This window comes from Phoxinus phoxinus (assembly GCF_949152265.1).
Source record: "Phoxinus phoxinus genome assembly, chromosome: 7".
NCBI classification, from domain to species: domain Eukaryota; kingdom Metazoa; phylum Chordata; class Actinopteri; order Cypriniformes; family Leuciscidae; genus Phoxinus; species Phoxinus phoxinus.
Genome location: NC_136882.1, coordinates 17,566,159 through 17,590,763, shown reverse-complemented (window position 1 = coordinate 17,590,763; position 24,605 = coordinate 17,566,159). Strand labels below are relative to the sequence as shown.

Sequence of the window (24,605 nt, the reverse complement as noted above, 5' to 3'; positions counted from 1 at the left end):
CTCAATAACCTCTGCATCGCTTGTGCAAGACCTTAAGATGAAATATTCAACAGTTCTTTCCTAGCAGTGACAAAAACCCTGGATTTTCCACGGCTTCAAAAAGCATGCATTTCCAGTGTGTTTGTAGTCATATACTGTGGACTTGTTTTCACCTGAGTGTGTGGTGAACCCAAAAACACATTTTAAATGGACACACATGAAAGCAAGAGCTCGTTTCTTTGTTTTATTACATAGTACTTTAGCATCATTCAGTTGGCAAAGTGGCGTAAAAAACATAGTTGTTTTTATCTTATCTAAATAATTCATACATACAGGGTACCTGGCACAATAAAAACATAAAACATATGTACATGTACATTACATATTACATGATTTATAAATAGTACTGATTTACAGCATATACAATTTTCCAAAGCATGTTTTTTTTGACTGCGGGGAAAAAAAACATTAACATTGTGCATTTACACAATTTCCTATGTGTTTAGGGTTTAAGAATCAACATGAATTAAGAAGGAGCAATCTGGTGGTATTCGGGGCTTTGTTGAACAGATGTTATAAAAACACCAGTCTCTCTCTTTCTCTACAACACTTTTTATTTTCATATACCACCTCATTTCAATGCAAATTTGAATATTAAGTAATGAAATTACATGATTTTAGGATATCCAGAAAAAACTAAATAGGCTGCAGCTCAGCTTAAATTCCTCCACTGCGACATTTCCAATAGAATCCGTCTACTTCACATAAACATATTCATTATTAATATTTACTCATTAGGCATTTCTATGACCTGTTAATATGCATTAATGTTGTCATTATTGATTAATTTGAAATAACATTGAGTCCTGTTCACTAGCAGTGGGGCAATATTATTGTGGAGCTGTATAGCCTTTAATTTATTTATTTTTCTGTTTTAAATAGAAAGATTTCTAATAAAAAAAACATATGGTTGAGCATAATTATCAAGAATTAAGTACAGTCTACTTTCCATATGGCTATTTGCAAAATCCACATAACTAAGTCATTAATTCCAGTTCATCACATCTCCTTTGAAAATGAAAGGATTGTGAGAATTCAAAGACACAGAATTTTAACTGTTCTTCACTAGCTAACTTGACTTGCTTTTGGATTCAAGTGTCTCAGAAGTTAGTATTTTAAATAAGTAAATGAATCCTTCTCTTGAGTTTAGTCTCTTCTTTCATCTGATGCAAGCAGGAGCAATTGAATGCTTTGCTAACAAAATCACACTTCTGTTTGGAAGTTACCCTGAAGCAGGATTTCAATAAAGTTCAGTTAAATATTTGTTAGAATTAATCATATTACCATAATTTTATCACCAAGGCTTTTTATTTTTACATGTAATATGTAAATCAATAATATGAATGAATTGAGAAGGGGAATTGCCTTAGTTGTATGCTTATTTTAAATAACTGTTAATGTTAACTTGCTCCACAAGGCAGGCCATTTGGTCGTTTTTGGATATGTAAACCATTCAGATTTACACACTGGATAAAAAATATATGCTAGGAATAATAAAAATCCTTCAATAACTGCTACAGGGCAGGGTACTCCATGTTCTACAGATAGATCTAGTCTATGTTTTCCTAATCCAAGCAGGTTACAATATGAGGGATACAGGAAACACCCATGTATGGATTTGCACTTGGTAATTTTTGTGCTTCTTTTCAAATATTTTAGGCAACAGCATGTAAGATCTACAATTTGAAGTACATATTAAACCACACATAACACATTCTGTAGTCTGAACTTAACCATAATTCTGTTTGTTTATTCACTGCACTGAGGTTGATCATAATTAGCTAAATAAGAAATATAATTTGCCCATATCAGTTATAGCTTTCGACAGGGACATTCAGTTTCCCCATTACATGCTATGGGCATTTTGATTTGCATAAAAACTACTCATAAAAATGAGCATTATGTATGTGTTCAACACAATGCTGTCGTAGCACATGGTGCATAGCGCTATTTTGATGCATTCCGCTAGCCTTTAACAGGTACAGCAGCATTATATTTAAAGTAGTAATTATTATCATACACTAGTGCCAGTGGGATTTATTTTAAATGCTGTCACATATGAAGAATGTCTGTGTTACATCAATTATCTGCAGGTTTACTATGGAGCTCTGTAAAGAGCACATAACAACACTTTGACCCTTTAGGACTTCCTGTATTCATATCACTACATATAGGCAACCATCATATATTCTATTGTTATCGTATATATTATCATTATAACAGTGTATTGTTATTATTTATGTGTATAGACTAAAGGGTACATACGTATGTATTTATAATATTTTATAATTTATTTCTACAAAGATGTGCACCTAAATTGCGTTCCGAATGATCATGCTGCTCTTGATCCAACAAAACGATGGTCTTTGAGATGATTAAAATCTGTTAAAATCTTCTTAACAACAAATCGTAATAAAATAGGTATTGGACTTAATCAGGTAGGTGAGTTATATTTTTTATTTCCTAATAAAAGTGTCTGCAAGAATCTCTACTGACAACATGGCACAGAAACAGCATCCTTCCCAAACTGCAAAGACAACTCTTTTGTATATTACCCAAGGAAAACTTCCTATCACAAAATTCTTACTAAGGGAGCAGTGCTGCAGATGTTTCTCTCGCTACTGCAGTACAAAATACATTTTGTTACACACAGCTAGAAGAGAGGCTGAAGGGGAATGACAGCGTGATGAGGGGGCAACATGGGCGGAAACATGGCAGGTCGTGGCAGGGCATGAAACGTCACAGTCATTGGGTGAATACTAGGGGGTGCCACTACCGATACCTGCTGAGAGGTCACAAAGGGAGGTGCAGGGGGCCGACAGATCTCTGGCCCCAGGGGGAGTCGAGAAACAGGCACTACCTGGGGGTAAATAGGGGGTTGTGGGGGCAGGAAAGCGGTGTGGTGCTGTAGTATGGTGTGACGTATTGTGATGGAGCCAGAAGGCAAGGAGGATGGCAGGTGAACTGGATGAAGGACAGCAGATGACATGGGCATATGAGGCCTGGATAGGACAGATTTGAGCTTGGTGGGGAACATCTGCTGGTGTAGCACCTGTCCATGACTCTGGATCTGCAGGAGACAGTGTCTCTCCATGCTTTCTGAGGGGGCCTGAAAAGATGCAGAGGGTTGGAACAGGCTGCTGGTGGTGTGGAAGCACTCCCTGCTCAACTTCTCCTCAGCCTGAATGCCTAGGTGAAATCTCTGGGGCGGGGTTTGAATGCTGTGCTGACATGATTTGTCGTGAGTAGCTTTTTCAGTCCTCTGCAGGGCTAACTCTCTCACATCGAGCAGGCAGGCCTGAGCAGCCGCTGAATACTTGTTACAGTTCTTTAAGTGCGTTTGTGCTGCCTTAGACTCGCTACTAAGGATGTTACTATTCTCCTTTGTTGGCTCTTCTGAGAGCTTTGAATCTGTCTCTAGTAGAGTTAAACTGCCCTTGGTGCATGAAGCATTGATCTGAGAGGAGGCGCTCCGTTGCCAGTCACTGCTCTCCACCACAGTATGACCCAGGGCACTGCTAATGGAAGTAAATGTCTGAGGACCAACCGCACTGCTCTCTACATCATCAATACTGCATGAGATTTGGTCTGACCCATTCGAGCTGTCACACACGCCTTTTAAAACAAGGCATTTCAGGCTTGACTCCTCCACAGCTTTGTCCTTTTCTTCCAGAACACTGTTTTTAACAGCTGTGAATTCATTTGCAAGGCATGGAGTTTGATCTTGGACATGTGACCGCCTCTTTCTTTTCCTCATAATCCCATGCTTACAACAGGTAAGTTCTGAGCACCCATCAGAAATATCTGCCGGCGACTGACAGGAGTCGTAAGACTCATCTACATCACTTAGAGAATCTGTTCGTCGTCTTTTCGAAATTTGTCCTTCACATGGTCCATCTCTGTTAGTCTCTGGTGATGAAGGTGTCTCCTCTCGGCACCCTTCGGCCGCACTGGATGTCTGAGAGTGAGATGCTTCCTGGCTGCGAGAACACTGTCCTATGGTCGTCAGCTCCCCTGCAGTTGGATTGTCAGGCTTTTCCCTGCTGTTCCTAAGCACCTTTTCACCATCAGCACAGAACTCATCAGAGAGAATGATGCAGCCCGCTGAGCCGTTTACATCGGCAGTTGCCTCCTGCCTCTTGCCTCCCACCCCTTCCTCAACTACGGGATCTGTGCTGCTGTCCTCAGTCTGATTTTGAGCTGATTGCTTTGACTTCTCTAATGGATGCACTTGCTGTGAAGTGGTGCCTCTAAATTGGCTATCAAGTCCTTCCACACACTCAGGTCGTCTGTGGAATTTCTTAGATTTCACCATATTGCTCTCTGTTTCCCGGTATCTGTCTCTCCTCCTCTTCCGCCTCCTTCGCTTCCTTTTGCAGTGGCTCCTGTAATGACGTCGATCCCTGGTCCGCAATTTCTTTTCAGCCCTCTTACTTGCATGAATCCAATCTTTGGAATGTCTACACCTGTCATGTGTTTTCAGCCTGACACAACTCTCTGTGTCACTTGAAAACTGATAACACTTTCTGACCTTGCCTTCAGGTCCTTCGCTGGGACTGTTTCTGTGGCTGGCTGTGGATTCCTCAATGTGCTTGTCAGAGTGGCAGGATTTGAAACCTGAGCAGACAGATAATTCCTCATCAGTTTTGAGCTCAGTCATCTCCTGAGTGTCAGCAGACCTTCTAATCCGTGACCTCTTGAAGTCAAAATGGAGGGGGTTGCAACTGAAAGACAGGGATGGCTCTGTCCTTGTGAAGGTCACCATCTCGGAGGGCCACTGGAAGGTGGTGTTACCATCTCTGCTTAGGACAGAGAAAAAAGGCTGGCTGGGTTTTGTGAAAGGGGAAGGTGTCTTTGCAGTTGTATCCTCCACTTGTTCTTGTTTTTGAGCAGAATCGTTCTTAGGTGACACATCTGAGAAAGTCTTTTCCAGAGGCTCAATGATGGTTGAGTGCCCCTCCTCTGTGATGCTGTTCTCCTCTACTGTCACATCCTCAGAGGTCTCAGGTTTACTTTCAGCAATGCTGCTTTTCAGGCTCTGAGAGTCCTCAGAGTCAAGAACAATATCAGCACTGTTTAAACGAAAGGGGGAAGTGTTTATGAGGGAGACGGCAGGACTGGGCACATCCTCTGAGTAAACGAGCAAAGCACACAAATCTGAGGCCGCTGACGAGGTGCTCTCCCTCGCCACAGGGATATCTGATGACCCCTGACTTCCGGTGCTGTCACTTTCTTGGAAGTGCTTGCCCTGCTGTGTGCCAGTGCTGTAAATTGCCTCCTCACAATTTAGTACTTTTTCCGCCATGGGGGAGCTGGGGAGGTCAAGCTCGACATGGGGTGCTCTGAGTCTTTGTCTGCGGCTCCGCTCCATCGATCCCTCATCTATGCTCTCACAGAAAACAGCCGCTGATGACTCAAGCTTAACAGACGCTTTCTTTGGAAAGGAAAAAGAGAATGCAATTTTGCGTCTGAAAGTTTGCTTTTTGGCCCTGCCATTGTACGGCCACAGTGACTGCTTACTAGCTGAGCCACAACTGCTGGAATGGATCTGACCCCCTGAATCTTGAGTCGCACAGCTGTGGTTCTCTTCTTGGGCATCATCACAGCAGGACTCCCTGAAAGAACCCTCCACTGCCACCGTAGTAGACTTAAACATAGGACCACTTCCTGGGGCACTACATCAGAAAAGAGGAAGAAAAGACAAACAAAATCATGAAATGCATGTGCCAGGTTCATTTACACTGTTAACTAACCAAAAAATGGGGTGATAATGAGGATTGGACTCCACAGGGAAACAAGATGATTGTCCCATGGTATCCAAAATGACTTCAGAATCAAATTAAATATTGTGCTTCATGTGCTTCAATGAAAGCAAGAACATCTGACTTTTTATACAAAGAAGTGAATATTATCAATGTGACAAAAGGGATTGTTTGATCAGTGACTTAAATAGTGCAGAATCTTTCCATCTTTATTTAACTTTTGAATATTATTCTCTTTATTTTCATGTTTAAAATAATGTTTCAGAAGAAAAAGAGCATATTTTCTTGACTTTTAGACCCCATTTTATATATTTATACACTGGCACATTGTATATATATGGAAATGACAATTTAACAAAACTTCCCCCACCATTGCACCTCTCTGCGTTGTTCAGCAAGCTCATGTAGGCGTCTGAGAGCTCTCTCCTGTTTCCTCTCATCCTTCCTCGATTTGGAGGCCACGTTGCGGGCAAACTCTCTCTGCTTCAGTTCCTTCAGCCTCTGAGGGGGGGACAAAGAATCTCTCATTCATTCACATATCTTAATATGTCAACTATGCCAAAGCAACAAAAGCTATTTAAATTATAATCCTCTTTGAGACCATAAATCTTTTTTTCCATGCTTTAACAACCTTTCATTATGAAGACTGGGGTATCGCTGTGTATCACACATTGAGGGATACACAACAAAAAAGATTAAAAATCTCTTCAAGAGAGAAGGAAGGTAATTAAGGTGTTTGCACACCAATGTTATGTTTCATCAAATCCATTTTCTGTGCAAATAAAAAGAAGCTGAGGATGAGGTTGCTAAACTCCATGAAATTGTCCTATTTATTTTAGATAAAACTCAGTGATGCTAATTTGCATTTGTTTCCTGGTCTGAAAGGCTTTGTGCTTTGAATGTGAGATTGATGGAAGCTGCCACGAGGATCTGATGCCAAGGCCGTATATGCATCTCAGGCAGTGAGATATATCGATTAGGATTACGTCTGTAAATGCAGTGTACACTCCCTTTGGTCTGTTAGATAATCTGAATTAACTTTCATTAATAATTCACATGGATATGATATTTATGGGTGTTTAAAGACTACACTCCTTTTGAAAGCACTAGATGTCTCCAAGCAACAACCAGCTCTAGAACAGTTATCACATCCAATTAATCCTGAAAGCTTTCTTTCAATTATCCATTAATAGTTGATGCTTAGCTTTAAGACAGATGACAAGCTCTTTTGAAAAGCGTTTTTATTGCAGGACGGACTATGTGTTGTACTTGGGCAAGTTAGATTCCGTGCTAGCGATAGCTGAGAGTAAAAACATTGATGGTTTCTCCAGGCAGCCAAGAAGAGTCGTCTGGCCCAACATTACGCATTCCACTCAGGTTGCACAGTTATACACAGTTCAGTGGCGCTGTAACCTCTCCTATTTGAGAAGGCTTCAGTGATTGCATTTACCGTGGCTGGGGCTCATAGTCAGGGGAATGCGAGGCGGTCACATCAGATATAATTTTGTCATGTTAAAGGGCTGCTCAGTGTGGAGTGGGCACATCAGGGTAACTAGTTTGATCCCATCAGGATAGGGTCTCTTTGTGCACCTGCCCTCTATCTTTCAGCACCTATCTTGTCACTCTCTGCTGGCACAGTATGGGCAAACTCAGGCCTGATCCGCTGCGCTGGTTCACTGTCAGCCATCCTTGCAGAAAATAGCAAACAGGTTGGCGTGGGCTATATTTATTTGACTCTCTGGTGCATTGCTTGGAGGAGCTGTTCTTTATTGATTGTTAATATATTTGGCGAGAGAAGCTCTGGAATGAGCCATTAATGCATGTAGCCTGTATTTCACATGACTGGATGTGGTTACATCATTTATAGTAGGATGCACGACTTATGTGAGAGAGCAGTACTGCAAATGCCCTGTGAAATCCTTTCATGTTCAATGGGGGCAGACATGACTGACAGGTCACTTGAGAATGAATGAAAATTTGAACACAGTAATTTTTTGACCGGACATGTATTCTTAATTAAAAGCAACATTGAGAACAGTCAAAGGCAGACAGTGAAGGCTTGGCAGTGATGATTCACACACTGACAGGAACACCAGGCTTTTCTGTAGCTCTGGGCTTCCTGTGGGTCCGTGAGTCTCCCATACTCCATTATATTCTCAGCAGACATGCTCTGCCAGCCTCAGAGGGTTGCTGGGAAATTCTGCTATTCATCCATCAACCTCATTCATTGAAGAGGTACAAATGGTAGCATGTGCTTGTGCTGTAGAATAGTTTGAATGCTGCAGATAGGAGGCCATGCGACGAACACATCTGAATGACACAATCTAGCAAGTGTAGCACCCTTATCAAAGAGTGAGGGGGAGTGGCTTTTTCCTTTATAATCCATTAATTTCACTCCTTTTGCAGTGTTCAATAGCAAGGTCATGGGTGGAGGGTTTGTAGATGGTGTTCAGTCAATAGTTCAGTGAGCTCTGTTATTGACAGCGCAGCAGGCCCCAGAGACTCCATGCATTTAGTTTCTGAGTGAGTCAGAGCACAGGGGTCAGGGCCGATATCAAACAGCAGGACAAGTGGTGGAATTAAAGCTTTAACTTGCTATTAAAGGTTATACTGCTATTTTTGGATGCTGGCAGTTCTTAAATCAACATACACTGAGTGTGAAACTGCATTGAAGTTACGATATGTTTGTTGGCTATAGAATTTCTCAGAATTGAAGAATTCAATTACAATTTAAACAAATTCAACAATGCAATGCAATTGTGGCAATTGAGTGAACTTCCACCCTGCTATCTATCCATCCATCCATCCATCCATCCATCCATCCATCCATCCATCCATCCATCCATCCATCCATCCATCCATCCATCCATCCATCCATCCATCCATCCATCCATCCATCCATCCATCCATCCATCCATCCATCCATCCATCCATCCATCCATCCATCCATCCATCCATCCATCCATCCATCCATCCATCCATCCATCCTTCTGAATGTGCTCCAACAGTGCTGTTGTTTATTTCTATGATTTGTTTGCAAACTAGCACTTTTGTTCACTTATAATATTGAAACGCGTACACTCTAAAAAATGCTGGGTTTTTTCAACCCAATTTTGGGTCAAATATGGCCAAACCCAACCGTTGGGTTACATTTTTTTTATTACATTACATGTTTGGGTTTGTCCATATTTGACCCAAAGCATTTTTTAGAGTGTATAATATTCAAATGCCTCAGTGGATCTGGATATGGATGAGACTATTACTGTAAGCTATTCTCAGGAAAACTTCACGCATGTTGGCTTTATGGCTTAAACAATTTGCAGTGCTTAAGAACAGGTCAACAAAACCAGCACACTAACTTGTTTATGCAGCATGCTGGGAAAGAGGTTTAACATTGTCCTGAGAAAAGGGGATAAACAACATGCAAAAACAACAACAAAGCACTAGGACTTCCAATTGTCCATCCTGCTTTTGATCTATGGCCTCCTAAATTAAAACTCCATAAAACCACCTCCACTCCACTGACTCTGGGTCGAAGGGAAGTCATTTGTCTTTTGCTTTACATGTGTGCTACAAAATCCATCTGTTGTCATATTCTAAAACACTCTATTATTGCAATGCATTGCATCAGTGGAAGTCTCAAGGGGCAGACAACAGGCCCATTACCTGCTTGTGAGCGTGGTCATATGAGTTGATGTGGTTGTCAAACTCTTGATGTTTGTAATACTGTTTGTCACACAGCTGACAGTAGAAGTTGGCCTTGAGGTCCTCCAGGGCTTTGGCCAAGGTTTTCCCCTTCTCAGCATAATCCTGGAGCAAAAGTAAACATAATAATCCATCAGGATAATAGCTTCCAACTTGTTTAAAACACATCATTTAGAACTACATTCAATGTAATGTCCTTCATGAGGTCCTTGAGTTGAGATGTAGTAGATGTTTTTAGTCTTATGACTCAACAACATATTAATATACTAAAAAAATGATGGGGAAAACCATAATACACGACAGAAATTTAAATGTTCTTTTCAATTATTTTTCTATTGTACACATAAGTGATAATTTTTCCTATTAATCCAGAGAGACTCTTGTCCCTCAAGAAACTCTATTTTCCAGATATAGTCAACTAAACTCACAAATATACACAGAGATATTGGTAGACAGATTTATATATACACAGTACACATGTTGCTGTCATGTTGATATATATTCATAATTTGAGAGGGTGAATATTTGTGGTGCTCTTCTTTGAAAATGATGCTCATAAAACTGAACTCAGCTCCCATGATGCCATCCTCATTTTCTTCCTTTTCTTTAATACTCTTTATTAAATATTGATTTACAACAAATTTTAGATGGGAATACTTTCACCAGGGGCAGATTGTATTTCAAATTTAATTTATTTAACGCTCTAGAAGTATGGAAACTTGCAGATTTAAAAACAGGATAAAAAAAAGAAAAATAAGTCTATTCCCAAAAGGTCTCCAAACCAAATGACCACAGGGAAGAGGAAAAGCACTTCCACTTTAATTGGAATCAGTTTACCATAAAACTCATCGTAGACTCAAATGTGAACCTGTCATTTCTTTGAAAAACAGCATGCGAGGAGGACTAGTAAATCAGCCAAGGATGATTAAGTCAACTATCAAACGTGTCAACCAGAATGAGATGGCCAATACATGATATACGATTGTCATCATCAGTCAAAGCCGACAAACGTATGTCTGGTGTTATTACTGACATGATCGGGAGCTTTTCACAACTACATCAAACCCATTAGACTGAGAAAGGGAATCCCGGCCCATTCAAATGATCTGATGCCTTGTGAAAATAGTCTCTCTGTCTCTCACTCATCTTAGGTGAGAATACGCTACCGCTAAACACGTCTGTGATATGCAAAAATAATAACATCCCTCACACTCACTCCCACTGAGAGACAGCACGAAACAATTGCCGTGTAATTGTACTTAATAAGTGGCTAGCTTGCAGGTAATGAAAACTGAATCGCTTGATTAGCTGGATGTGCGGGAAAGTGACCCTTATTTTCTTTAGCTCAACAGACCTGAAAGGTTAGACAAAAATTGCTTGCTCTATATCAGGAAATGGTTACTTCTTCAGGGAAAGTCCTGTGAGTACCTGAACTGTTGTGAAGCACGCTCTTGTTTTTATAGACTTATTAGCAACCCCCCTGGATCTCAAGATAACAGTGGAGTCAAGGGAGTTTTCACATAAAAAAATAAAATAAATCCAAGTTGGCTTTAGCAACTTTTTTTCTACTTGAAAGTGTTTGGGAGCAAAATTAAACAACAGAACTCATATGTGGAATGAAGAAGAAAGAACACCAATAGCGAGTGATGTGGTGTGAAGCTGTGAACTCATTTACACAGCAGATAGATCTAATCACTGCATGGGGGGAAGCAGCCACTTAACAACAATTTTGTGTCAAGCTGAGAAATCCCCCTAAACCTCTCTGTTCCTTTCAATATTTCAAAATAGAATGAGGTTGTTCTCAAGGGTATGTGACCATAGCAAAAAAACAAAAACAAAAAACGATTATAATAAAAACAAATACAACTTTGTTTTATTGTGATTTTAGTGGTACTACTTTCTAAGGCAAACATCGCTATTACTGATTAGTTAGCACGTAGAACAATATTAAATTACCTCACATAATGCATCTCCCACTGTTTATAGGGACATAATTAATAAGTTATTGCGTAAGTTAAAAAATCCCATGCACTAGCATTGAAGGAGGGGCCAGAACCATATCTAGAATAGGGCGCAACAGTGTCCTCCTTCTTTCTCAGCGGCGCTGGTTCCAGAAGTATTTTTCTCATAAATTTTTCCCACATGTATTTTAAAATACTCTTTGTTAAAGAGTTATAAGCCACGGACCAAGTTAATCAGTTACTAGGTGAATCACAACACTACAAAAACGTTTTTGACAAAAAGACTGTGTACTTAAAGGATAATTCCGGTATTTAACACATTGAGTCTATATTGTAGTTTGTTTTGGATGAACAAGAGTGGTGGACAACATTTTTTTACATTTTTAAGTTTTTTTTTACAGTGTAAATAAATATATAAATATGTGGGTAAAATTAATTATTTTTGTGACTAAACTAATAGAGTACTTTATTAAACCACCAGGTGCTTGCATTATAACATTATAACTTGCATTATAATTAGCTTTTGTACTGGCACTTCTGTCTCACAGCACCAGTCTATACTTTGTTATTTTCTGCAGGGCATGAACAAAAATCAACAATCAATCGAAACTTTCCAGCACATTAAACACTGTTGTCTGCTATTGTGATTCATGTGTAAGTGATTGCAGTGCATTACAAAATCAGTATAAACACAACTTTCTGTGGTACATTTGCCACCTCCGATGCCCTATAAGCACTAAGTGAAACTCCAACCTCAGCTCAGTAGATTTTAAGGTGCAATGGATGTGTACTAAAAAAATGTCCTCCTTATGGACAAGAGCTTCTCTCTTTAACATTTTCTCAAGAACCTAAGGCAGGAATAATTAATGCGGGCCACATTTAGAAACATTTTGCAAACTAAACATCTGTCTTTTGTTTAATATTTGTAGCAGCAGACTTCAATCTGGCATTCTATTAAAACATCAAAAGACAAGGGTATTTACATACAGTGGATTACTGCCTGACTTAAAACAAATCCTGCGATGGGTTGACACACAGGGGGTGTTCGTATAAATAGCACACTTCTGAAGCATCACAATGCATCTCCAAAATCTGAAGCGCTACTTAACATGGCTTCTCTTTTGTACTGAACATCAAGCACGAGAACATGAACCGTTGAAGATCAAGTGGCTCTTTATGCATTTATGGGACTCCCTAACAAGGTCAACCACAAGGGTGGGAACCACAGAGCCACCTCACCGCAGAAATTTATTGAAACATAAAGACAAAATATGATTGACACGAGGGTATATGAGTGGTGATCAGAGAGACTGTGATTGCTCTTTTTATAGCACACCTGGGTTATGAGTGATGTCTTTTATGTGGCACGGAAAAAGGGCAATTTCTGAGCAAAGGGTTGAGAGAGTGTTTTTTGACGCAAGTAGAGAAAATCAAGATGGTCCTTCACAAAATCGCATTATGTGATTCATGAATTAAACAGTAAAATAAACCCTGTCTCGAATTAAATTAATTAAAAACAACCTGTTGATTAATTAATGCACATTTCCTGAAGCCTTGGAACAATATCTAGTCAAGAAAATCAAAAATGCAATTTCATCAGGGATCATTTCATTTTTTACAGATTCTCGCATAATTTATGAGGAAATAGAAAATATTAACTTTGCACATGGCTCACGGGCAAATCTGTTGTAAATCTCATGCATATTATTTTCAGACAGTTCTAGTGAAGACTCTACAGACTTTTATAATAACCAGCAGTGATGGCAACACTTTGAGAAAATCACATAGATCAGAGCCGATCATAATGTCATGAGCAGAGCAACATGTGATTGCCCATTTCATATACATAGCAAACCTACTCAGTATTCAGAACCACTGATGAAGTATGAACTACACTGATACACGGATGACAGTCAATCATACTAGAGATCATTTAAATAATAATACTACACTATTCAAATATACTTAATAATACTATTCTTACTTTAACAATATTTCAAATTAGTTATTATTAATTATGTAATTAATAGTATTAGTAGAGTCAGTCTAATTATTGTAACAGTCTCATTTTAAAACTAAATTATTGCTCTTGGGTGCAAGAAACCTTTTTTTTTTTTTTGTTCTAGTGGCCCTTTTACACAGTTACTTTTACATTTTTCATCTAATTACATTGTTCTGTCTGTTTAAACAGTGTCAGTCTTCAAAGAGCCTGATTCAGTTCTTTAATAAGTATCACATTTTCTCATCTTTCACGTCTTTTAAAATTAGAATTAGAATAGAAATATACATTGTGTACACTGGTTCCGCTTCAAGCTACAGCAAACAGCAAAAAAACACAACACCGACTCTGCTGGCTGGCGGAACCGTAGCGTAAATGTATTTTGACATGATCCGCTTGTTTCCACCCACTCAAGTAGTTTTTTAGAGGAGTGATTTTACTCTTCCTCGAGCACATTGGTTGTGATGGAACATTGACTGTACTGTTCTCAATACACACTCCTCTAATAGCACACCACTGCTTCTACAGTTTATAGACGATGCAAGGTTCAAGCCACACTTCACGGCAATGCAAGGTGAAGCCATTTTCAGTAACTGCACTCTGACTTTGAAGCAGCGTAATAAACCCAACAGGCTCCAGACTTAATAATGATGCAGTGGTATTCTACACTGAAGACTGCGGGAGAGCGAGATCTCTCCGAGCAGACGCTTACATCTCGCCTGTTGTGATTAATTGTATCCCTTCTGGTGGGATTCCTGTTGGCTGTTGTTTCTAAATTGCTGACACACACAGAATCTATCTCCATTATTGACTGAAGAGTCTCCTCTAGAGGGCATGATGGGAGCTCCTGCATTTGTCTCCAGCTCTCGCTTGCTGTAATGTGCTCTTCCAACGACCACCTGATTACGACACGTAATTGTATGAGGATTAAGAAAAAGTGTTGTAGGCGTCTAGGGAGCAACACATTTGATAAGATTTGTGATAACACAATTGTCGACCAACCACAACACAATGACGCACTGCTCCTAGGACAATGGAACTGCACTAGAATGTTCACTGGAAAGTCAAATGTGAATACCACTATGTTTGTTATACTGGTCAGATTTAATACAGTATACTACTAATAATAATATGTTAATATTACCAGCTTTGGTAATTGTGCTACAGTCATGCCAATAAAGCTATTTAAATTGAATTGAATCAATATATGTTTTGGAGAACGTTAGTGAATATTTTTTACATTTATGCCTTGAAAGTCAGATGTACCATTGCATTGCATTGCATTTTAAATTGATGGCAAGGTAAGTGACTTTTCCCCCAGGCTTAAGTAAATCACAAAAGATTCACTCTTGTACTTTGTATATTGCAACTTGACTAACTTGAATGCATTTATTCTGTAAGGGTGAAGAGGGTACATCAGCTTCATTTAGCACAGGGTTTCAAAACATCCTTCAGCTATGTGTTGTCATGTGAAGCACTTCATATCTGAGCCAGGCATAACCATTACCTCAGAATAAACATTGCTGAGGGGATTTTTAAGTTTCACACACTATACAGCAGTGCATATGACACTGAATACCATTCATAATCATATAGATGCATGTTCAGTATGCTGTGAATGCAAAAACAAACACAGTGCTATTCTCACTTCTGAATGTATGTTTCTTCACGTCTTTATTATGAAAAATTAAGACTTATTATATGAGCCATCAACAATAAATGAAACAGTCACGACAGCAAAAACTGTCATGCAAGAGCTACAGTAAGACAGTTTAATGAGGTTAATGCAAGATGATAAATGCCAATATGGTAAGAAAAAATGACTTAATTTGTTGTTTTAGTTTTTCGATATTTTTACTGGACATCAATACAAAAAGGAGTAAGAAAATGATCTATTGCTGTGCAAGAAGAAACTGAAAACATTGTTATGATTTGTTTCTGCTAAATGAAATCACACTGTGTGCACATTGTCATCATTGAGCACAATAATACAATAATTCATATCCAATAGTCCACAATTATTTCCTTATCCCTACACCACTTTTAAAAACCATGTATTTGCTGGGTTTTGCAACAATTTCAAAGCATCTTATTTTTTTTTAGCTTCTAGTAGTTGTAGAGAGTGGGTTGTAATTGGAGGCTGTGTAGACTGTAGACACAAAGCCTGGAGAGAGAAGAATCCCCGAAGACAAGAGTAAACGTTACGTTGACTGGGACAAGGCGATTTAGGTGCTAGATGAGAAATTCAGCCTTATACTCTCGGTTTATACATCAGGGATCTGGATCCGTCTCATGTGAGGTTTTGTACCAAAGTGATCTGCATTACAATTCGGCCTCTATAAGCGCTAGCCCCCCGGCCGGCACTGGGAAAGGATGTAGTTGAATTAAGACAAGAGAGGAGAGGGAGATCACACATGCACACACACACACACACACACACACACACACACACACACACACACACACACACACACACACACACACACACACACACACATACAAGCAGGGCTCAGTTAAAAGCTGGTTTCCATCCGCTTTGTGCCTGTGGATTTGGGGCAGGGAGTAAAAAGAAGAATTCTCTTGTAAAGACTACGATCAAATGCCCTTGACTTGCAGCTGCAATTCCTACAGGAAAGTTGCACAGTACTCATTGACAAGGTAAAATGTAAGAACGAGACAAAAAAAAAATGAAGAGAAAGGGTGTGGGACTATGCTGACAAGCAGTCAGAGGAGATGTGCCTCCGTTTGACAGCTGCTAATTTTCCTAAGGTTGCCCTCCTATTGTGAGGGAGGGAGAGATGTGATAATTATCATCTGCAATCAACTGAGGTTATGAAGGGAACAGCGTATGTTTTTCTTTGGCTTTTCAGAGACACGACACGGGAGCTTGGATAAATCACAGGGAGCATGCAGCAATTAGAGGGACGTTTTTCTGCTTGATGAAGCTGAGCTTGATAAGCCTTTCCCAAATGTCTCCAAAAAAAAAAGAAAAAAAGAAATGCAGCTGTAGTCAGGTGCTGTGGAAGTTGCATCTGAGGAAAGAACACAGTGCTAAAGAAACCTGTCAAAAATAGAGAAACACGCTCAAAGACACGATTAAAACTTTCATCCCTTAACAGGTACAATTTGGTTTGTATTGATCCTTTGTTTGCTTATTATTGATCCAGGATGTGCCTAGGAAATCAAAGTCAACTCATGCATGCATATTCATAATGCATGCATATTCATCTTAAGCATACATATTCATAAATAATTACATGCCGGTATTGTCATTATTATTGCTCCACACTGAAGCTGAAATGCAATATGGACCGAAAATGATTTTCCAAGTCTGAAAATAAAACCAAATGTTTGGCTGTAGAACAAAAATGAAATGGCATATGCAGCACCCATACTCAAAATCAGCATGAGTAGTTCTTGCACAATCATATTGTGGCAAGCGAATAAGTCACGAAAACATGCGCATAGTGAGTTTGTAGCACATTTTCATTCAGTGGCATGCTTGTAAAAGCAGCAATAGAATGTGAGCTGGAACAAACACGATTTAAAGTAACCCACAGACGACGGTGACGATGAAAGATGACTAATTTGTTAATTCCCTCATTGGCATGATAGTGTGCTGGGAGTGTGAAGTGCAGGACTTACAGGTCTGAGTGTTTCTGCAGCTTGCAAGCTTCAAGCTTGTAAACAAGGCCATTACCGGTGCCTCATTTCATTTGAAGTGTTTTTTTGTATCTCACACATTTACTGTTGAGATCTCACAATCAAACTCTACCCATTTTCCCAATCACTATTGGAGGATTATAATATCTGGAAAAACTCTACATGATCATTTCCATTATTTCATCTGGTCAGTTGGCCAGTTTTGCTTTTGGGAACTATTTACAGTAACTAATGTTGAAACATTTACCCCTTCAGACCTGATTATTATTATTTTTACATATCCACTACAATGGACACCATGACTGAAGGAACATACAAATCCTCATATTTTAACCATACTAATGAACTAGAGTTTGTGTTGAGGATTTCAGTGAGCAAAGCAATACGAATGTAAAAAAGGGTGAGATAATATAAAGTCTCAAACAACTTGTTTGATTATTTTTGTTGGTTGCAGTGGGTGAATCTAAGTATGTGTGTATTTGTGTGTTTGTGAAAGTGTTAATGTGTACTTGGTGGTTATTTTGATGAATATGTGATTGTGTGGAGGGTGTGTGAGTATGTGTGTGTATTCATTCATCTCACATCCACTGTGAATATTTCTCACAAAAAACAATGAAAAATGTATTGACAGTTCATGGTCACTTTGAAGACATAAATAAAATCATATTAATAATATATGATGCTTGAAGCTCAATCAGATTAAGTTAGGGGTCATTTCTTCATTGTGATTGGTGGATCAGGGACTAATCATTACTCATATTATAAAAACATATTTTTTTATTGGCAAAAAAAAAAAAAAAAAACATTCCAATGGGCAGAGGGTTTGAAGGGGTTAAAGCATTTTTTTTTTTTAGTTGCCAGCCGGCACCAGTGTATTAGTGGACAAAAGATTCATGGGTCCCATGAGGTTAAAGAAAAAAAACCTTACTGACCCAAAACGTTTTAATGGTAGTGTATGTTCCATTCAAATATTTATGTATTTCGATGGCCATCACTGGACAACATTTTAGCAAACCAGACGGTGTAGTTATAGCTTTTAGCAGCAGAAGCTAACATAGCCGTCCAGACCTTGACCTCTTGTTTTCAATCACATCAGGTGAAGATTTCACTGCAGGTGAATGGGGTGTATTTGAACCACATGTAAGCTGTAACATGACTTCAATAAGCTTTTCCATCATCAGAGCTATGTGATGCTGTGAGCTTTGAGTCTGCTGCAATTCTCACTGTGAAGGCCAATCGCGACTGAGCGCATGGAGCCAAGCTCTAACTTTCATCCCTCAAATCACGCTACGTTGTTTAGTGTAGCATATGTGCATGTGAGCCACACTAAAGCACAACGTGACGGGGTTTAATCTGAGTTTGGGCTCCGCAGTCGTTCTGTAATGAATGAGTAGCCTCGGTTTGATAGCTGCTAGCGCTGCCTATGCATCAGCGTTCTGCTTCAAATGAGCAGCGTCTTCGAAGTCTCATCTCCACCACCTCAATCGATAATAATAAGAGAGACTCTGCCGAAATGAGACAAGCTGTAATTAATCCTTCCAATCGCGCCAGCCGGCCCCTGCCAGCCACTTCTGTCTTAATAATGTCGAAAGGCCTCATGACCCAGCCACTGAAACAACCATTTAATCACAGCATGACACAGAGAAACGGGCCAGGAGACACATACGCCACACATATCACATAAAGGCCAAGGGGAAAGCACAAAGGTCTGAAGGGTCCTCAGAAAATGCTTTCAGTCTGTTAACTCTACAAACAAGCTTCTTGTCCTGTTAAATCAGAAAATGAGAATCAAGCAATTCAGAATGAAAACATGTGAATCAATCTATTCAGACAGAACGTTCATGGGTTGTTGAGTGACTTCCCAGGCTACAATTTAAACGTACAAGTAATAATGTATGACAGCAGATAGCATCTTTTTCCATTGATGGCCATTCAAAAGTATCCATGTTTTCTTACTTATTTTTTCGTAGCAACATTTAAATGATAAATATTTCATTTTAGCATAGCAGATGTTTACCATGAAGGGCTCTTAAACGCGTGAAATGGATTTCGGAAATGGAAATGGCTGTTTTTTCCTGTCTGTTGCTTTCAGGATAGCAAAGGGTTTGAGACTGTGTATATTATTGTAGTGCCATCTGCCAACCATGGTATTTATGACGCTGTTTGATTGGATCTGAAAAAGCCTAAACATCTAGCCACAAAACATAGCACTCATGAGCAAAAGAGGGCAGTTTTCAAATCAGCAAGGACCCATTAAACTAATAAAAATGAATGTACATATACATTATTTACATTTACATTGTTAAAAAAAGATTTATATTTCTTATAAATGCTGTTCTTTTGAACTTTCAATTCAACCAAGAATCATAAAAAATGTATCACATGTTTCGCATACATAATAAGCAGCACACGTTTTCAACTTTGATGATAATAAGAAATGTTTCTTGAGCAGCAAATCAGCACATTAGAATGATTTCTGAAGGATTGTGTGACTGAAAAATCAGCTTTTCCATCAGAGAAATAAATTACTTTTTAAAATATATTGAAAGAGAAAAAATTACTACTACTGACCTCTTTGAGAATAAGAGGCTGAAAAATCTAACAGACTCCAAACTTTTGAATGGTGTACTTCATGGGGGTCCTGTGCTGGCCAAGCAAGTACCATTGAGATGAAGAGGAGTGCTAACAGACTACTTTCTCCAGATACAGTATATCTTCCCTGTAGCATTTGATTTTAAAGTGCTGGTCAAATCGAATGTACCGACAACACACAAAAACAACAGGCACAAATAAACTTCAAAGCACAAAAAGTGTGTCTTGGCTTTGATGACATGATATGTGATTACCATTTGAATATCCTGAGGCCCAATTTCTGCCCCTCCCACCCCGCAAGAACTGGAGCAGAGACCGAAAAGAACAAAAATGAGGGGGGAAAAATGTAAAATAATTCTAATGACCTACTTCTACTCTCTTCCCCCAGAGCTCTCTTACAGGGATCTGTATGCAGGATTATAATAACAGGGCTCTAGGTACAGAAGAGTGCAGGACCGAGGAGGAATACACAAAACAACTTCAAGATCAGTGGGCCGAGATCAATGGGAGCTGATATTTCTGTTGTCATCATTATCTCGGCATCAGTTAATATCTGAAGAGAGTTCGCATGCATACACACAGACAGCGTTTAATTTCTAAATTATGAAGACCCGGAAAAAGGACTAGTGATGATATTCGACGGGTTTGTTGATAACGAAACGTGTTGCGTTGTGACACTTGCTTGTAATGTAAATGATATGCAAAAAAAGAAGTTGTGAGTTTCGAAAGCACTTCTATTAGAGTAAAGCAGAGTATATAACACAGTTTACTAGCAAAGAAGATTTTCTCTTTCGTGCATTAAGATGAAGTGAAGTGCAAGCATATGTGATATTAAAAACAATATAGAGTATTTAACAAAAACCTGCATCGCTTATTTTTGTTTTTTTTAGATTTTAATGACAAGTTTTAATGACATTATTATAATGAAATATATACAGTAGTAGTTCATTCAAAAGTGCAGGATTAAATAAGTAAATGTCTGATCCAGATCCATCTTGTACCGCCATACATTTTGCGATGCTTTGAGGGAATTCACTCATTTCATAATACAAGGATTCTGACAAAATGATTCACGAACTACATTTCCATAAACTAATGTCCTGATATTCAAACTCCTCTTTGCAATCTGCGCAGGAAAATCTGTTTGATTAATTCATAAACATTTCCTGTAAAAGTGGACATTCAAAAAGATTTGGTTTGAGAAGGGATATGGAATAGATTATGCCATTGGCGTTGCATTACAAGCTGTCAGGTCACATGGATTACCCATAAAACAGTTTGATATATTCAGTGATGAATGATCAGTGGTCCAGTAATGAATGCGTCCCAGATAGCCTCTGCAAACAACTACTGTGACATAGACTTGACAGCTGTGATTTAGCGGTGATGGCATTATATGGTAACTCATAACCTTTGTAGGCCCCATGAAGACTGAGATTTCATCTCTGTAGCTGACGGGAGAACACAGAAATAAAGAGAGGCTAAAATGCAAAAGGTTAATATATTCTACATTTGTGTTCAGAAAACACACATAAATAAACAGATTCATAAATAAATATGAGTAGACCATGTAGTTGATTAATAACATTTAATAAAGTTGTTGAAAAAAGATACAATTAGAAAAACTTTAAAAAATATTATTATGTTTTAATAACGTTTTATAATAATTATTATATTGTACCATTATATTACCTAATAGCATGACCATATTATTGAATAATAACATTAAAATTAGGGTCATAATTAAAAATAATATAAATTATAATAATAATTTTCAAAGGAAATTATAGTGGTAACACTTTATTTTGCAGTGTCGCTGTTCCACATCTTATACCTTAAAAACAGTAAAATATGCATAATTACAAGTCCCTGTAGTTAATTAATATTATTCAGTACTAATTACACTGTAACAACGTCACCTTAAAATAAAAACTGTAACCTTTTTTTTTCTTTTTCCTTGTGTGTTGTTATAAATACTTTCAAATATGAACTCCTTTTTTCTTTTTCTAGGTTTGCTGTCCGTTACATTACAATTTTGTCCCCATCAGTAAGCAAGCGTCGAGCTGTAATTATGGCTGGCTTCCCTTCCAGCTGCGAGGCAGGTTCTCTCAAAGACAATCCCCACCAAGGTTCTATAAAAAGTAAATTACACGTCAAGAGTATCATTAGGGCGCAAAATTACTGAAACAGTAATTCCAATGGCAATAAAAAACTATAATCTTGACCAAATAATGAGAATACAGTATGTAGGCCATGGAGCTAGGATAATGAGCAAAGATAATTAATAAAGTGAATAAGCATTACATTACAGCTCGCCAAAATCCACGTTTGTAACAGCATGTGCTCCTCTGTTTCATTTCCCATGCAGGGTAATGTAGATGAACCACAATCAAATCTCGACGAAGGGCCGCGCTAACCTTTGAAAGAAAATCAACCAGACGTGAATTATTCTGATTGTCAAATGAATCAATTAGCCATGCTGGAAGTCTCATTTTCCTCTCGGCAGCTTTCACGGGCAACATGAGAACGAAAACGCTTTAAGGAGAACCCCTTCAAGTTGTCAAAAGGCTGTGTATTCTTCTTTTTCTATAACTGATTGCAAGCTAGTCTTTATTTGCGAGTGAAAAGCAATTAAACAAGTGCGTGCCTTTCTCTTCTCACAGTGTGATGGAAATTGTAGAAGATGGAATAATTCTTGGTAGTTAATAAAAATGAGTGTCATAGACTGGGACAATGGTTACAGTACCGCACTGTCATCCGCACTTTTGATTCAGAGAGGAATTTCGTGCTCCTCTATTCATTCTTTTAATCCTCGCTATCTCCATCTCTTGGGGAAGCGTTTGCTTTATCAAAACCAGGCTTAAGACAAGCAACCATGGAAACAGAAAAAGAACCCCGTCTTTCCACACAAGACCTGCGTTCACGTAAAGCAGCAAAGAGAGAGTTTGGAGTGGTATTTTTGAACCGTGTGTGGATGTGATCAGAGATGTGATAATGTGTCTTCTGTGTCTTGTCTCATCTGAAGTCTGCTTGAGCTCAGCATCCCAACCCTCAGCTATGCCAACATAATGCTCTCAAGATTTACCACTGGAACACAGATGAGCTTAGATAATTGCTAAAAATACTTCTTTCGGAAAAAGTTTTTGACATTTTGGAAAGAAATCAAAACACTTAAGTTTGTCCAGCTGCCTTTGTCATATACAATCCGTTTTCCTGTGAAACTAACCTGAAATCTTATGGCCTTAGTCAATGTCTGTGTAGTATCAAAATGTAGCACTTGCAGCTGTTACCTTTGCATAGTAAGTAAATAAAAGTCTTATTTTCTAGTAAAAATATCTAATCATCTTTAAAAAAAAATTTTTACTGTGAAGTAAAATTCCATTGTTTAACACTTATTTAAAGCCTTTATGAATACTGCATTATAAAAGTATTTTAATGCATTAATTATGCCTTGTAATGCACCTTTTTCAGTGCGGAATGAAATCTCTTTCCTTTTCTTTTTTAAAATGTTGCATAGTAAACAAAGAAAACAAAATCTGCCCAGTATGCTCTAATAAACGTTCACTCCGTAATTTATTGATCTTGAGCCCCGCTGACAAATTATCTACCTTTGAGAAGCCATCACTGGAAATGAGTTCAAATTCTAATGTGTAAACCACATCACAAGCAGAACTAATGTGCGTGAACATCTTTTTCCATGACACGCTGGTCCTCGGCAACATCTCTCCAGATGTTCAGAGATGTTCACTCCAGGACTGAATGATGATTATGAGCGCTCACAGCCTAGTTTGCACACAAAGCACCCAGGCTCCCCTCGTTCAGCATGCTCTTATCAAGTTAATGAAATAGAACTGCTGGAGGGAATTTGATTAAGGATGCAGACTTTTAATCATGGAGGAATCTGAGATTTTTTGGGGGTGGGGGGGGGTGATACAGAGGTCTCAGTGGTACACGAACAACAACAGAGCGAATAAGCGTCGACTGATAAGTCCCAAGGACAACGGGAATCAGGTGTCAGGAGCTATAAACATTGCGGCTCGGGCGCTAGCTGCGCGCAGTCTGTTGTTTGGGATCCTGTCGTGGGTTATTAGCAGCAGCGGGGGCTATGTTCGCTGGGAGAGTCCACGATCAGGCAGCTGCGTGCAGGCGGCCAGGGGAGGAAGATGAAGCATCTGGGCCGAAGGTCTCTGAGGACATGGGGTACATCTGTACATCACCGATATCACATGCTGCTACTGACAACACTGACTCAATCCGTCCATCTGAGCAACCACAACCGCAACCCATGAAAAAAAAGACATTACTCTGACATATTAGCAATAAAATCAGATCTTTTGCCTTTAGCGTGATGAGTGCTTTGATCTGTGCCCCATTGGTATCAATGCAGTCGTGTCTGATACTTCACAATCTATGCCAGCAGAAGCCAATTATTTAAATGAATATGCAAGAAATTATGTGTTTAACTTGGAGATAGAAATTAAAATTCTGTCATCATTTACTCTCATTTCATTTCACCCTCATTTCATGACTTTATTTCTTCAATGGAACGTGAAATATTTGGAAAAATGTCCAGTGAAAATCAATGAGGTCCAATGATGTTGTTTTGGACCCCATTGACCTTCATTCTATAGACAAAAAATGTATCTGAAAAAAAAAAAAACACTTGTGATTGTTTTTTAAAATGTTTGTAGGGCTGCACAAGTTGGACAAATCATCATTGTGATTATAAATATTATTATAAAATGAAATAATAATGATAAAATATAAAAAAAAAAAAAGAAATATTACTTTTGTAACTAGACCTTTTGTAAATATTACTGATGTAAACATTTCACTGTAAAAAATATACATTTAAAAAGTAATTGAAAAAAAATAGCAATTTAA

General features: G+C 38.7%; 1 protein-coding gene across 1 annotated transcript in view; it reads right to left on the bottom strand.

Moving 5' to 3' along the window:
- Positions 1-202: 202 nt before the first annotated feature.
- znf804a (zinc finger protein 804A) overlaps positions 203-24,605 on the bottom strand; it is a 49,539-nt gene continuing 25,136 nt past the window's right edge. Inside the window, exons 2-4 of the mRNA XM_079617490.1 lie at positions 9,468-9,611; positions 6,172-6,302; positions 203-5,714 (exon numbers count right to left, since the gene is read on the bottom strand). Of these exons, the coding sequence (XP_079473616.1) occupies positions 2,693-5,714; positions 6,172-6,302; positions 9,468-9,611 (3,297 nt within the window). The 3' untranslated portion in view covers positions 203-2,692. The remainder of the gene's footprint in view (positions 5,715-6,171; positions 6,303-9,467; positions 9,612-24,605) is intronic.